Source organism: Sarcophilus harrisii, chromosome 4 (assembly GCF_902635505.1).
Source record: "Sarcophilus harrisii chromosome 4, mSarHar1.11, whole genome shotgun sequence".
Classification (NCBI taxonomy): Eukaryota; Metazoa; Chordata; class Mammalia; order Dasyuromorphia; family Dasyuridae; genus Sarcophilus; species Sarcophilus harrisii.
Genome location: NC_045429.1, coordinates 143321680 through 143338362, shown reverse-complemented (window position 1 = coordinate 143338362; position 16683 = coordinate 143321680). Strand labels below are relative to the sequence as shown.

Sequence of the window (16683 nt, the reverse complement as noted above, 5' to 3'; positions counted from 1 at the left end):
TTTTCAATCTTTTTTCCCCCAAATCTCTTTTGGTATTCATGCCAAGTAGTGGTGTTAGGTCAAAGGATATGCATGAATTTATAACCCTTTGGGCAGATCATATCATTTGATCACTTATCTATTGGTGCATGGCTTTTTTTTTTTTTTTAATGAATTTGACTCAGTTCCCTCTATTTTGAGAAATGAGGCCTTATCAGAGAAACTTGCTTCAGAATTCATTTTACAATTACTGTTGCTAACTGTATTCCTCCCCACTCCACCCCACCCCCATTTATTTTCTCCTCAAAAGTGTTTTGGTATTGATCACTTCCTCCCCCAATATACCTTCTCTTATCACTCCCCCCTTCCCAGGTCCCATTTGCCCTTTTATTTTCCCACAGGGTAAGGTAGATTTCTATACTCTTATTGAGATATATGTTATTTCCTCTTTGAGCCAATTCTAATGAGAATTAATCTATCAAATATTTTAAAAACAATTCTAGTGCTATATAAACTATAGGCAAAGAAGTTGTCCTGCCAAATTCTTTTTGTGACACAAATGTAGTGCTGATACCTAAACTAAAGAACTAAAATAGAGAAAGAAAATTATAGACCAATCTCTCTAATGAATATTGATGAAAAAAATTTTAAGTAAAGTATTAGCAGAGATAACAACAACTTATCAACAGGATAATATACTATCACCAAGTGGGATTTATACCAGAAATGCAGGGCTGATTCTGTATCAGGAAAACTCCTGAAATAATTGACTCTATCAATAACAAAACTAACAAAAATCATGTGGTTATGTCAATTGATGCAGAAAAGATTTTTGACAAAAGACAGCATTCATTCCTATTAAAAACGCTGGAGAACGGAGGAATAAATGGGGTTTTCCTTACAACGATAAGCAGCATCTATATAAAATCATCAGTAAGCATTATATGTAATGGGAAAAAGCTGGAAAGATCAGGGATGAAACAAGGATGCACTATTATTAAATATTGTACTAGAAATGTTAGTTTTAGCAATTAAAAAAAAGAAAATGAAGGAATTAGAGTAGGCAATGAAGAAATAAAACTATCCCTCTTTGCAAATAAGATGATAATATACTTAAGAGATCCTAGAAAATCAACCAAAAACCACTTGAAAGAATTAACAACTTTAGCAAAGTTGCAAGATATGAAAGAAGCCCATATAAATCATTGGCATTTTTTTTTTTTTATGTTGCCAACAAAGCCCATCAGCAAGAGATAGAGAAATTCCATTTAAAATAACTGTGGACAGTATAAAATATTTGGGAATCTACTTCATAAGACAAAGTCAAAAAATGTCAGATCTAAAGAATTGGGAAAATATCAATTGCCAATTGGTAGATGGAGCTAATATAATAAAAATGACAATTCTGCCCAAATTGGTTTACTTAGTAAATCAATCAAACTACCAAAAAAAATAACAGAATTCATCTGGAAAAAGTCAAGTAATATCAAGGGAATTCGTGTCAGTGGGAGGGGAAAGCAAAGGAAGGTGGCCAGCAGTACCAGACTTAAAACTATATTATAAAGGAGCAGTTATCAAAACCATTTGGTACTAAATAAGAAATAGAATGAAATGGGGGGAGTAGTACTTACGACAATAATCAATGACTAGGAATCTATGGTTTGATAAAAAAGACTTCAGCTTCAGGGATAACACACTGACAAAAATTGCTGGGAACACTAGAAACTCGGTATTGATCAACATCTCGCATTCTATACCAAGATAAGGTTGAAATGATTTAGGCATAAAGGATTATACTTTAAACAAATGATGAGAGCAAGGAATAGTTTACCTGTCAGATTTTTGGAGAAAGAAAGGATTTATGACCAAACAAGAACTAGAGAACATTATAAAATGTAAAATGGATAAGTTTGATTACATTAAATTAAAAAGTTTTACCCAAACAAAACCAATGCAGCCAAGATTAGAAGAGAAGCAGAAAGCTAGGAAACAATTTTTACAGCCAATGTTTCTGGTAAAGGCTTCATTTCTAAAATATATAGAAAACTAATTCAGATTTATAAAAATACAAGTCATTCCTCAATTGTTAAATGATCAAAGAATATGAACAGTTTACAGATGAAGAAATTAAAGTCATTATAATTATGAAAAATGCTCTAAATCACTATTAATTAGAGAAGCAGATTAAAACAACTCTGAGGTACCACATCATATCTTTCAGATTGGCTAAGGTGACAGGAAAAAAATGATAAGTGTTGGTGGGGGGAGAGAGTGGGGGAACACTAATGCATTGTTGATGGAGTTGTGATCTAGCCATTCTGGAAAGCAATTGGAAATTATGCCCAAAGGGCTATAAAATTTCATACCCTTTGATCCAGCAATGTCACTATTGAGTCTGTATCTCAAAGAGATCATAAAAGACGAAAAAGGACCCACATATGCAAAAAATGTCTGTGGGAGCTTTTTTTGTAGTAACAAGAAATTGAAAATTGAGTGGATGCCCATCATTTGGGGAATGATTGAATAAGTGGTGGTATTATTATTCTATAAGAAATGATGAGCAGGATGGTTTCAAAAAAAAAAAAAGATTTAAATGAACTGATATTGAGTAAAGCAAGCAGAACCAGGAAAACTTGTATATAACAATAGCAAGATTGAGTGATGATCAATTATGACAGATTTAGCTCTTATTAGCAATTCAGTGATCCAAGGCAATTCCAATAAACATTAAATAGAAAATGCCACCCACATCCAGAGAGAACATTATGGAGACTGAATAGAGATTGAAGCATACTGCTTTTGCCTTTTTCTTCCCTTTTCATGATTTTTCCCTTTTGTTTTATTTTTCTCTCCCAAAATGACTCATGGAAATAGGAATAAAAAAATCAACTGAAAAATAAATCTTCTAATACAAAACAAAGAAAATCCTGTATACTAATGGAAAGAGGGAACTCTTGATTTGACTAAATATAATCACAACTGGAAGTGTTTAGTACTTTTGTACTATATTGAATTCAAATAAAAGAAACAGTTCTCTTTTTTTTTTTTTTTGCCTCAATAGCATTCTATTTTTCCAATTACATGTGAAGATAGTTTTCAGCATTCATTTTTGTTAAGATTTTGAGTTCTAAATTTTTTCTCCTTTCATTAATCCTCCCCTCTCCCCAAGGCAGCAAATAGTCTGATATAGGTTATACATGTACAGTCATTTTTTTTAAAAATTATAATAACTTTTTATTGACAGAACCTATGCCAGGGCAATTTTTTTTACAACATTATCCCTTGCATTCACTTCTGTTCCGATTTTTCCCCTCTCTCCCTCCACCCCTTCCCCTAGATGGCAAGCAGTCCTATATATGTTAAATATGTTGCAGTATATGCTAGATACAATATATATGTGCAGAACCAAACAGTTCTCTTGTTGCACAGGGTGAATTGGATTCAGAAGGTAAAAATAACCTGGGAAGAAAAACAAAAATGCAAACAGTTTACATTCATTTCCCAGTGTTCTTTCTTTGGTGTAGCTGCTTCTGTCCATCATTGATCAATTGAAACTGAGTTAGGTCTCTTTGTCAAAGAAATCCACTTCCATCAGAATACATCTTCATACAGTATCGTTGTTGAAGTACATAGTGATCTCCTGGTTCTGCTCATTTCACTTAGCATCAGTTCATGTAAGTCTCTCCAAGCCTCTCTGTATTCATCCTGCTGGTCATTTTTTACAGAACAATAATATTCCATAACATTCATATACCACAATTTACCCAACCATTCTCCAATTGATGGGCATCCATTCGTTTTCCAGTTTCTAGCCACTACAAACAGGACTGCCACAAACATTTTGGCACATACAGGGCCCTTTCCCTTCTTTAGTATCTCTTTGGGGTATAAGCCACTGGGTCAAAGGGTATGCACAGTTTGATAACTTTTGGGGCATAATTCCAGATTGCTCTCCAGAATATTTGGAGTCGTTCACAACTCCACGAACAATGCATCAGTGTCCCAGTTTTCCTGCATCCCCTCCAATATTCATCATTGTTTTTTCCTATCATTTTAGCCAATCTGACAGGTGTGTAGTGGTATCTCAGAGTTGTCTTAATTTGCATTTCTCTGATTAATAGTGATTTGGAACACTTTCATATGAGTGGTAATAGTTTCAATTTCATCATCTGAAAATTGTCTGTTCATATCCTTTGACCATTTATCAGTTGGAGAATGGCTTGATTTCTTATAAATTATAGTCAATTCTCTATATATTTTGGAAATGGGGCCTTTATCAGAACCTTTAACTGTGAAGATGTTTTCCCAGTTTGTTGCTTCCCTTCTAATCTTGTTTGCATTAGTTTTGTTTGGTGTACAGTCATTTTAAACACATCCATATTGGTCGTGTTGTAAAATAATCAGAGCAAAAGGGGAAAAACTACAAGAAAGAAAAAGCAAACAACCAAAAAAAAAAAAAAAGATGAAAATAGTATGCTATGTTCTGCATTAAATCTCCATAGTTCTCCCTTTGGATCATTACATTGCTGAAAGGAGCTTTTCTGTCCTGGTTCTGCTCAGTTCATCAGTATCAGTTCGTATAAGTGTTAAGAAAATGGTTTTTGATGAAATGATGTCTTTTAAAAAGTGAAATTATGAACTTGTGGTATAATATAAATTTCTTGAAGACAAGAATTGTTTTAAATTTGTCTTTATATCTACAGTGCTGAGGACATGGCAGATCCAAAGCTGTAGGAAGATTCTGGAATTATGCCAGCCTGATAAATTTAGAGTTATGATATCACCTATAGTCAGTCAGAATTTAGAAATGATGAATCCTACTACTACTACTTCAAAAAAATCATTAAAATATAAAGATAATAGATTATATCTGCCTTTTCTCATTTTATTTGATCTCCCAATACTAGCACCCTTTTTTTTCCCCCTAAAGTCTAAATTGATATATCTCCCCAGTGTATCTTTTATGCTACGTGACTTATTTGTAAAAAAAACAAAAAAAAAATTTGGCTAATGCTCTGGGAGACAATTATTAATTCATGTTCAGTGTAAGTGAATTATATGATGAAAGGTGTTTACAATTATGACTTAATTTCAATTGATAAGAATGGTGGTTCATATTTTAAATGACAAAACCAATATTTTGGTGATAATAAATTTACTTTATATTTAAAGACAAAAACTATGTTTTTATAAAAGTTATGTATTTTTAGTGTACACTTAAAAAAGAAATGACAGAGAACACCAAAAGGAAATGGGATATTAGAACTTTTAACTAACCTAATTATCACCACGGTTGAATGCTGCATTTGCTTCTTTAGTTTTCTGACATCTATTAAAAAAAAAAAATGAAAATACTTAGAACTAAAATTGCATTTTCTGACAAAATAAAGCACATAAATGTACAGAGACAGAATTTTTTTTCCAGGAACTAAGCAGAGAATTAAGTGGAGCCATAAGAACTTCTTACTGGTCAGCAAAATAATTTGGCAAAGTAATTTGATGTCCTTTGGAAAGATAAGGAAAAATAATTTAGACAACAGTTTCTTATTTTGAATTTCTCCTTGGTTCACCTAACACCCAGGAATTTTTTATTAATAGAAACTATCATCAGGAATACAAAGTATCATTCAGATTGAACAAAGAAAATTACTTTGGAAGTGGACAGCATTTTAAGTTAAAATAACTTCATAATTACTTATACCTACCCTGTAGTATTGAAGCAGTTGCTCCAGAACTATGGTTTATTCTCAAACTTAGGAATTCATTAAAAGAATTTTTTTTCTTTTCTCTACAGAAAATGCTTGGACAGAAGAGATGAATACTGTTTTCACTAAGGCCTAGAACTGCCTATTGAACAACAGTCCTGATTAGGCAGTACACGAATGGCCCAAGGAAGCCACCAAATTGATTTTCAGGTTTTACATGACCTGCGACAAAAATTTCCTGAGGTACCTGAAGTTGTTGTGTCCAGGTGCATGTTACAGGTCAGTGTTGATTTGTTTCTATAGCTGTAGATATAAATCTTAAGTTGATTTTAAGCACTGAAAGAAATCACCACATTTTCATTCTGTTATTTCATAATTCAGATTCATAGTATTGCGCATGTACCTATCCTGAATCTGTCTCCAATTAATTGATCATAAACTAGGTACCTAGATTTTATTTGCATTTTTTCCTCAGCTTTTAAAATTATTGTGGACTTAGATTTTTGAGGTTTCTTCCACCTCCAGAAAATCAGTAGTAGTCATTAATTATTAACCAGGGGGAAAGAATCTACTTCCATTTTTCCTATTTCCCAACCATAAACTCATTAACTTTAATAATTTATTGGATCTGTGATCTTATCAGTGTGTGTAGATAAGGTTGTCATTAGATAAATCTTTTACTGGGAAAAAGTATGTCAGTTATGTAGCAAGACAGCATCTCACTGCCAATAGAAGGCATAGACTTAGGCCTGACTTAATATCCTTTGCCACAACCCTAAGTGATGGAGACACACACTCTTTTGGTTCTGAGCAGTTTTTTCTGGTTTTCTCCCATGCTTAGAATGTTCTCCTTCCACAAGTTGGCCTACTGACTTCCTTTTAATCCCAACTAAAATCTCTTTTCCTGGCAGCTTTTCCCAGCCTTTCTCAATTCTAGTGCTTTACTTTTCTTAATTGTTTTCTATTTATTCTATGTATATTTGTTTGCATACTGTCTCTCTTGTGTTAAGGCCAGGGAATACAAACAAAGGCAATGAGTGGTACATAGTCTTGTACCTACTTGTCTTTTTCTACAAGTTTCGGTGTTCATCTGCCACCTACTTCTGTCCCTGTGGCTTGTCCTCCTTCTTCTTTCCTTGTATTGATTACCAACCAAGTGAAAACATTTTCTCTAATTTCTACCTCTTGTTGTCTCATTCCCTTTCCCTCAACCCACTATTTACCTCACACTCCATCCTTCCATATCCCTTCCACTATGTCTTCTGGAACTCCCATTTTCTAATGATCAAACTTTACTTCAATATGGACTCACACTCATTTACCAGCCCTTCCCACTTCTGTTTCCACATATACACACATATAAAATAATTTAGAAAAATTAAAAATTTCGATTAATTACAGCTTTGTCTCTCTTATCTGTAATATTCTTATCTATACTGTCTCACACTCCCAAACACTTGGTCCCTAGATGTGGAGTCAGAATATTTTTTGCTTCCCACTGCCACGTCAAGCAGTATTCAGCAACCTTTCTTTACTTTTAAAGTTCACAAAATCAAAATTTTCTACCGAATCCAAATAGTATTGGTAATTATTTATTTATTGGTCCCTGGGTCCTTCTCTCTCTTATCCTCCTTAACTCCTATACTGAGGACATCAATATCCACTTTGTTATTCCCCAAATCTCCCAATTCCTTAGCCTCCTAAAATACTATTTACTATTTTTCCACTCTATTTTAGCCACTCTTAAGGGTGGTTACCCATTTGTTCTCATTATTGTTCATAAGAGTTCTACTTCCTTAATTAGAATCTGTGACTTTCCCTCCATCTGACCATAACCTTTTATCCCCATACCATTTTCACTAGTCAAGTACTCTTGAATACTGCTGAAGGAAGTCTTACAAGTTATATAACTTGAACTGAGCTTTCACTATATCCAGACAGGCTTTTTATTTATCCTTAATTGATTCCCTTCCCACTGAAGCTGTTCTAACCTTTATTCTTCCACAGGCCTTCTTAAACTTCCCACTCTTCTTCTCTAAACTGAACCCTATTTGAGGCCATTCTACATGAGCTCCTTCTTGTCCTTTTCTTTTCACCTCCAAATTCTTTGACACATTCTCTAATTTTATTGTCCTTTCCCCCAGGCTTTGACAAAAAGGTGTTTCTTTGCCGAGGCTCACCCAATTAAAGCTCCCCCTCCCCCCATCTTTTCCAGCTGATTTCATAGTTGTTTCCCTACTCTCAAATCTTCAGGTATGATTGTCTGAGCAGAGGGTTAATTAACTTGTAGCCAGCCTACATGCCCCAGTGGTGTCAAGGAAAACATGGACAAAACAAAATGTGATCCAAAATGGATCACAATCTATATTATTGTTTGTGTTTCCTTTGATGGCATATACATATATATATATATATATATATATATATATATATATATATATATATATATATATATATATATATATCATTTAATTACTTGTACATATTCAGTTTTGTTGCCAATATGTCAAAAAAAAATATCTCAGCTTCTTTAATACCTAGACATATTTGAACTTTATAGAGAGAGAGTTGGCCTTAAGTCAAGAAGATCTAGAAGTTCCATTCTGATTCTTGTTCTTTTTGCAATCTAGAACAGTTTCTCAGTGCCACAGGTAAAACTCAAATAGTATAAATTGTGGAGAAGGATACAATGTTTTTTGAAGGAGAGACTTTCCTCACTCATTTCTTCCTCTATGGAAACAGAGATCTATTCTTTTAAAAAAAAAAAAAAAAAGTTTCATCACAATGTTTTGAAGGAAAGCATTAGAACTAAAAGGAACTGGAACTTGAAGGAAGCCAAATAACAGATAGCATTCCAAGTTAGAGGACAGCCAGTGAAAATGCCCAGAATCAACAAATGGATTGAGTACCTTGTTCAAAGAACAGCAAGAAGATTAATGTCACTGAATCAGAATATTTGTCCAGTTAGCTTTGAGGGAGAGAGTATAAGAAGACTAGAAGAGTTGGGAGAGATGGGGTACTCAGTTATGAATGGCTTTGAACACCAGAGGATTTTGTATTTGATTCCAGAGATCATAGGGAATCATTGGATTTTATTGGATTTGTCTAGATCATGAAAACATACAAGAGAATTCAAAAGAGAAGAGGGTGATCATTAGTTTCAAAGAATACAAAGAGGTCCGTAGGAATGAGTAAATCTTTAACAGTTAAAAGATCATTATTAATTGTAAAGAGAGCAGTTTCAGTTTGAGGATAGGAAAACATAGTCATTCTTGTATGTCCTAGGGAAACAGCCAGTGAACAGAAAGATTTAAAGATAAATGAGAATGAGGATGATAGAGCAGCCTGCTAGAAAAGATGCATGGAATGAAATTCCTTCGGAATTGGCAAGGAGAAGTGATACCTCATTACATGAGACAGGTGAAAGAAGAGATAATATCTGAAGGCATCTGGGTCATGGGAGATGAGGAGCAGGGGAGAAAAGGGAATTTTTGGAAGCTGGTCTCAATTTTTTCAGTAAAATATGGGGCAAAGTTCTCCACTGAGAATGGAAGGGAGGAGTCATGGGAGATTTGAGGAAGGATAAAAAAGTTTGGGAGAGATACTACGGTGAATGTCCAATGTGAACATTAGCTGCTATTGGCTGAGGGATCCTTAAGTTTGTGTGTGGCCTGGGATGAGCCAGTGTAAGATAATTCTGAGAAATCCACATTGGGCATGTCAATACTGGGACCTGTATTTGGATTTAAAAGTGTCCAGGCAGTTAAGTATCCAGACCTTGTTATTGGGAGATTCAAATTTTGAATAAAATTCCTAAAAAATAAATTGTCTTTTAGTTATCAATTACTTGTAATCCTAAAAAATTTCTTTGCATTTTCAAACTATTTAAAGTTAATAGGCATATCATATATAAGTTAATTTCTGATTATCACCATGCTTCAAAGCATATTCAAACCATTTTTTCCCAATCTTGTAAGAACTTAGGCATTTTTTTTTTTTTACAAAATGGATGACCTCTATAATACATTTACTCATACTTAACTTAATTACCAAATAATTAAATTAATTTTTTACCATTTATTGTTATAATGAATTAATGCCCATATTTAAAGAAAACTTACTATGAAAGAAATCAAGAGTTTTAAAAATAATAAACTATATGAATGATTCTTATAAACCCGACTTCTCAAAATGCTTGTTTTTATCCCAAATAGCACATTGCAAATACATGTATTTTTGACATCAGACCTAGTGGAGTATGAAAAGCTAAGCCAAGAACATATGCTTCAATACTTTTTGTTAGGGTTAAGGTCCCTGTACTTATTTGTAAATTTAGAATTTTGAAAAGAAAATGCTTGGGATAAATACAGAGCAGAAATGATATAGCTATTTTGTATTTATACCCCTTTCTTCAAGGATATTGGAATTTGCGTTTTAACTTTAAATTTTGATCATTTTTATTCATTTTTATTACTTGTTTGCAAGTCATTTTTCCTTTAAATTGATAAAAAAATTTTATTAAAATGCAACTTTTATTATATTATAATAGCAAAATTTTGAATTAGTGGGGAAATTATTTGTGTTGAAATTTGGTTTGCATATAACTTTTATAGAGGATAAAAGATAAAAATTAATTAAAAGTAAAATAATTCATATTTAACTTGAGTTTATACTTTAATGTGAATGAATATATTGATATAGTTGCCCTATAAAGACTTACTTCAGAGATACTTGAAATAAACTATCAAAAATTTAAAAGAATCTGGAAAACAAAGCCCTTTGACATAGCCATAGAATTATGTGGCAGATTTTGAAGTACCTCCGTAGCTATTAATACTATGTAAATTGTACATTGAATTTTGAATGTTTTAAATTTTTTAAACTTTTTTTTGTATTTAAGAGAAGAGAATAAGCATTTATGTAGCACCTTCTATATGCCAAGCATTATATTAAGCACTTTTTACATATATCATTTCATATAATCCTCACAACATCCTTCATAGGTGGGTGCTTTTCATAAACTTTTTTTTTCTTTTCCTTTCTCACTGAATTTTGTGGAGCTATTTTTGCTCTTATTCTAATAAATAGCTATTACCACTTAAACATATACTTTTTTATGTTTTACATCAAAAAGCAAGTAAACTCTTGTTCCACAAATATTTAATTGGAAAAGATAATAACAGTTTTCAAAATGGCTTTAATGCTAAAATAAATCTCCAAAACATAGGTCTTACAATGTCATTCCTTTGCTCAATATACTGCAGTCATTCCCTGTAACTTTTAGTATCAAATGCAAATTCGTCTGTTAGACATGAAGAGTACTTCACAACTTGGCTCTAAACTACTTTTCCTAGACTTAGAATTCTTTACCCACTTTTACACATTCCAAACTCCAAGCAAATTGGCCTTTTTGCTGTCAGACGAAACATGCTGTGTCCTTTTCTCTGTGTCCTGTGTCTGTTCTCCCATGTATAAAATATACTCCCTCTTTTTTTTTATTTAATAGCCTTTAATTTACAGGATATATAACATGGGTAACTTTACAGCATTAAAATTGCCAAACCTCTTGTTCAATTTTTCACCTCTTACCCCCACCCCACCCCCTCCCTAAATGGCAGGATGACCAGTAGATGTTAAATATATTAAATATAACTTAGATACACAATAAGTATCATGACCAAAACATTATTTTGCTGTACAAAAAAATCAGACTCTGAATTATTGTACAATTAGCTTGTGAAGGAAATCAAAGATGCAGGTGTGCATAAATATAGGGACTGAATTCAATGTAATGGTTTTTAGTCATCTCCCAGAGTTCTTTTCTGGGTATAGCTAGTTCAGTTCATTACTGCTCCATTAGAAATGATTTGGTTGATCTGTTTGCTGAGGATGGCCTGATCCATCAGGACTGGTCATCATCTAGTATTGTTGTTGAAGTATATAATGATCTCCTGGTCCTGCTCATTTCACTTAGCATCAGTTGATGTAAGTTCTCTCCAGGCCTTTCTGAAATCATCCTGTTGGTCATTTCTTACAGAACAGGTAATATTTATAATTTTCATATACCACAATTTATTCAGCCATTCTCCAACTGATGGACATCCATTCAGTTTCAGTTTCTAACCACTACAAAAGGGCTGCCACAAACATTCGTGCACATACAGGTCCCTTTCCCTTCTTTATAATCTCTTTGGGATATAATCCCAGTAGTAACACTGTGGATCAAAGGGTTGCACAGTTTGATAACTTTTTGAGCATAGTTCCAAACTACTTCTCCAAAATGGTTGGATTCGTTCACAACTCCACCAACCAATGAATCAGTGTCCCAGTTTTCCCACATCCCCCAACAATCATCATTATTTTTTCCTGTCATCTTAGCCAATCTGACAGGTTATACTCCCTCTTTTTACCCCTTTAATATCCATAATTTACTTTGATGGTCAACTCATTCTTCCCTTCCATAATGAATCTTTACCAGTCTTTCCAGCTGCTAGTGTTTCTCCCTCCCAAGTTACCTTTTACCTATTTTATATACATTTTGAATCTACCATTATATGTATGTGTTGTCTATCCTCGTAGACTGTAAGCTCCTTGAGAGCAAGAGCTTGTTTTTATATTGCCATAGAATAAGCCCTTAATAAATGTTTACTCAAAACTGTTTGCATTTTTGTTTTTCTTCCCGGGTTATTTCTACCTTCTGAATCCAATTCTCCCTGTGCAACAAGAAAACTGTTTGGATCTGCACACATACATTGTATCTAGGATATACTAGGACATATTCAACATATATAGGACTGCTTGCCATCTAGGGGAGGGGGTGGAGGGTGGGAGGGAAAAATCGGAACAGAAGTGAGTGCAAGGGATAATGTTGTAAAAAAAAATTTACCCTGGCATGGATTCTGTCAATAAAAAGTTACTATAATAATAATTTTTTAAAAATGTATATTAAAAAAATAAATAAATAAATGTTTGCTCATTGATGTAAGCACTGTGCTTTTTAGCAAGTAGATGATGACTAAATACATATTGAGTGAATTCAGTCATGTTAACTTGTGTTTCCATATACTCCAGATTCACTTTTTATTTCATTTATATTGTTTCTCCTAAAAAATATAAGAAAAAGTTTCTTTTAGTTATTAATAGTTTGCATAAATTTATGATACCAGCTATTTTACTCCCTTTTTCTTTTGACCAGTGTTGAAGATACTGTATTTAGAATTAGATTGTCACTTTGTCAGTCTGAAGGCTTTCTTACTTAATGGAGAACTTGGCTCTTTATGACAGTTATTATATTGCTGTATTTAATCAATAGGCAGATATTTTTAAGGACACATTATTTGCCAAGCTTTTGGATATAGAGACAAACTTGGAAACCTTTCAGGCTCATAAGATAACTATGCTTAACAACCACATAGTAGTTTATAGTTTTAGAGAAGAATGAGACCTTAGAGTTCATCTCAAACTTTTTTCATTCTATTAATATTTTAGTAATGATGATAAGGTTTATAAGTTTTGGGTTGCTGATATCAAACTATTTTGTTTGTTTTCTAGAATAATAATAACCTGGATGCCTGCTGCGCTGTTCTTTCACAAGAGAGTACAAAGTATCTTTATGGTGAAGGAGATTTGAATTTTTCGGATGATTCTGGGATTGCTGGTCTACGAAATCACATGACTTCTCTCAACCTGGACTTGCAGTCACAACATGTATATCATCATGGAAGGGAAGGAAATAGAATGAATGGAAGTAGGACTTTGACTCATAGTATCAGTGATGGACACCTCCAAGGTGGTCAGTCCAACAGTGAATTATTTCAACAGGAGCCACAAACAGCACCAGCTCAAGTTCCACAGGGCTTTAATGTTTTTGGAGTGCCCAACATTTCTAGTGCTTCAAATTCAACACCACACCTTGGATTTCACTTAGGCAGCAAAGGAGTATCTAACCTTTCTCAACAAACTCCCAGATTCAATCCCATAATGGTAACTTTAGCCCCAAATATTCAGACTGGTCGTAATACTCCTACATCTTTGCACATACATGGTGTACCTCCACCTGGACTTAACAGTTCACAGGGAAATTCTATCTATATTAGGCCTTACATCACAACTCCTAGTGGTACAACTCGGCAGACACCTCAGCATCCTGGATGGGTGTCTCAGTTTAATCCTATGCACCCTCAACAAGTCTACCAGCCTTCACAACCTAGTCCCTGGACTACTTATCCTGCATCTAATCCAGTGTCACATACCTCAAACCAACAGACAAACCAGCAAGGCCATCAGACCTCTCATGTCTATATGCCTATCAGTTCACCTACTACGCCTCAACCACCAACAATTCATTCATCTGGTAGCTCACAGTCTTCTGCCCATAGCCAATTTAACATTCAGAATATTTCAACAGGACCTCGCAAAAACCAAATTGAAATCAAACTTGAACCCCCACAAAGAAACAATTCTTCAAAACTGCGTTCCTCTGGACCTCGAAACTCTAATAATCCCTCCTCTGTCAATAGCCATACATTAACTCGAAGTCAACCCACTGTTTACATAGCTGCCAGCCCCCCAAGTACAGATGAGGTGATATCCCGCAGTCAGCCCAAGGTCTATATTTCTGCTAATGCCACCACAGGAGATGAACAGGTTATACGGAATCAGCCCACACTCTTCATATCAACGAATTCTGGAGCATCTGCTGCTTCCAGGAATATGTCTGGGCAAGTAAGCATGGGCCCTACCTTTATTCATCATCACCCACCCAAGAGTCGGGCAGTAGGCAACAACACCACTGCAACTTCTCCTCGAGTGGTAGTCACTCAACCTAATACAAAATATACTTTTAAAATAACAGTTTCTCCAAATAAGCCCCCTGCCGTTTCACCAGGGGTGGTGTCCCCAACCTTTGAACTTACAAATCTTCTAAACCACCCTGATCATTATGTAGAAACAGAGGGTATTCAGCACCTCACTGACCCTGTTTTAGCACATGTGGATAGGATCAGTGAGGCCCGGAAACTGAGTATGGGATCTGATGATGCTGCCTACACACAAGGTAATACTAATACTGAAAGCAAATTATTTTCCAATGGACCTGAATTTTCTTTTAAAAACTTGTCAATGATGTTGTTTTTCTATAGTAATGGTAAAGCAACAAACATGTCCTACCCCTTGACCTATGAGACCAGTCATTTGAATTTTTATATAACAAGCTCTATCATGAAGATCAGATATTACAACAGCATATGATGAGGAAAAAATGTTTTTTTTTAAATTCTGTTCATAACTTGACATATGTTCAGTTAAACTTTTTCCAAGAGAAGTTTTACTGTTTCTTGATTACCTGTAGTTTCAACCTTTTGTGTAAATTGTTGTGAAATTCAAAATTCTTTATTTGTGACTAAAACTTAGAAATGGAAGGAAACTAGTTTTATCTTAATTTCTATTACCAGTATGTTTAGAGAAGTTACCAAGGAATGGGTGTATTTATATTTTATCATAGAGTTTTTTCCTCAACTAGGGTGTTTAAGAAATTAAAGCTGTAGGAATTAGAAACTATCACTTTAAGAGATGAAGAAAGAAGAAAAGTATGTTTGCTTTCATTTCATGAAAGGTACAAATTTGGCAGCACAATGCAATAAAAATTTTCATTTCCATAAAGGCAAATTGTAGTTGGAGAATTATCTGATTATCCTGATTCATAACTTGACTTGCTTTGTAAGTTGTGATTCTCTGGTAAATTTGTTGGAAAGTCTGATTATGATTACATTTTGTGAGTTTTATAGTAGGGATTGTGCTGAGTAAGACCTAATTACTCATTCCCCATGTACTTTATAACTGATAGTCACATCAGAAATACTCTTTATCTCTGCTTTACCCCATATGTGTGTCAGATTTTTTGTTTGTTTTGGCAAAAGATTTCTAAATAGACACTAATGTGGGGGGGGGAGAGGTAGGGGTGTGTGTGTACATAGTTAAATTATAAACAAAATTTGAAATTACATTGTTGTTAGACATGCCATATTATTTAGAGGCAAGAGGTAGTAATGAATGGACAGAGTGCTGGATCTAATATCAGAGATTTTGAGCTCAAGTCTGTTCTCACATTTTTACTGGCTAGGAACCCCTAGGCCAGTCATTTAACCTCTCCCTGCCTCGGTTTCCTCAATTCTTCAGTGGGGGTGATAATAGCACCTACCTCCCAAGGTTGCTAAGAGGATTCAAATAAGAAATTTGTAATATACTTTGCAAACCTTGAAATGCTATAAATGCTAGCTATTGTATGTGTGTGTGTGTGTGCGTGTGTGTGTGCGTGTGTGTGTTTTAATAAACTCCAAAACATATGAATTAGGGAAACTACATGATTATGTTGGGACAGCTAGGCATGGAGTCTTCCGAAGTTCAAATCTGGCCTCAGACACTTATTTTTATGACCTTGGACAAGTCACTTAAACCCTGTTTGCCTCAGTTTCTTCATCTGTGAAATAAAGTGGAAAAGATTTTGAAATAGCAAACCATTTCCAGTATCTGTGCCAAGAAAACTCCAAATGAGATTAAGAAGTTGCATATGACTGAAAACAGCTGGACAATAACAACATGATTGATTATCTTGGTCTTATTTGACTATTATTCTCAACTTTTGTTGTTCTTTTAACACTTTTGTTGTCATAGAAATAGAATTTTAGAATGGGGGAAAGTTATTAAATCACTCAAGCCAACCCCCATGTATAGACATGGAAACTGATACCCAGATTGTTTGAGTTACTTAGTCACTTAGTTGTTTAGTTATTATTAGTACAAAAACCAAATTTCTGGAGCTATTTCTACTTTTCTTTGCTAACTCATTTACAAAAGAATTATGACCTAATCAGTAATTATACATCAATTAGTGACCATTTTAATTAGAATCTAGATATAACAATTCTTCAGACTTTTTTTTCTATCAAGTCAAGCAGTTCTTTCTTGGTTGAAAAGTACTCTTTAAAATAAAATTGATTTA

The 16683-nt window shown here is 34.0% G+C and overlaps 1 protein-coding gene across 2 annotated transcripts in view; it reads left to right on the top strand.

The window, feature by feature from the left end:
* TAB2 (TGF-beta activated kinase 1 (MAP3K7) binding protein 2) overlaps nucleotides 1–16683 on the top strand; it is a 104710-nt gene that overhangs the window by 69796 nt on the left and 18231 nt on the right. For both annotated transcript variants that reach the window (XM_031937647.1, XM_031937646.1), the window contains exons 2-3: nucleotides 5774–5963; nucleotides 13236–14739. In XM_031937647.1, the coding sequence (XP_031793507.1) occupies nucleotides 5862–5963; nucleotides 13236–14739 (1606 nt within the window). In that variant the 5' untranslated portion in view covers nucleotides 5774–5861. The remainder of the gene's footprint in view (nucleotides 1–5773; nucleotides 5964–13235; nucleotides 14740–16683) is intronic.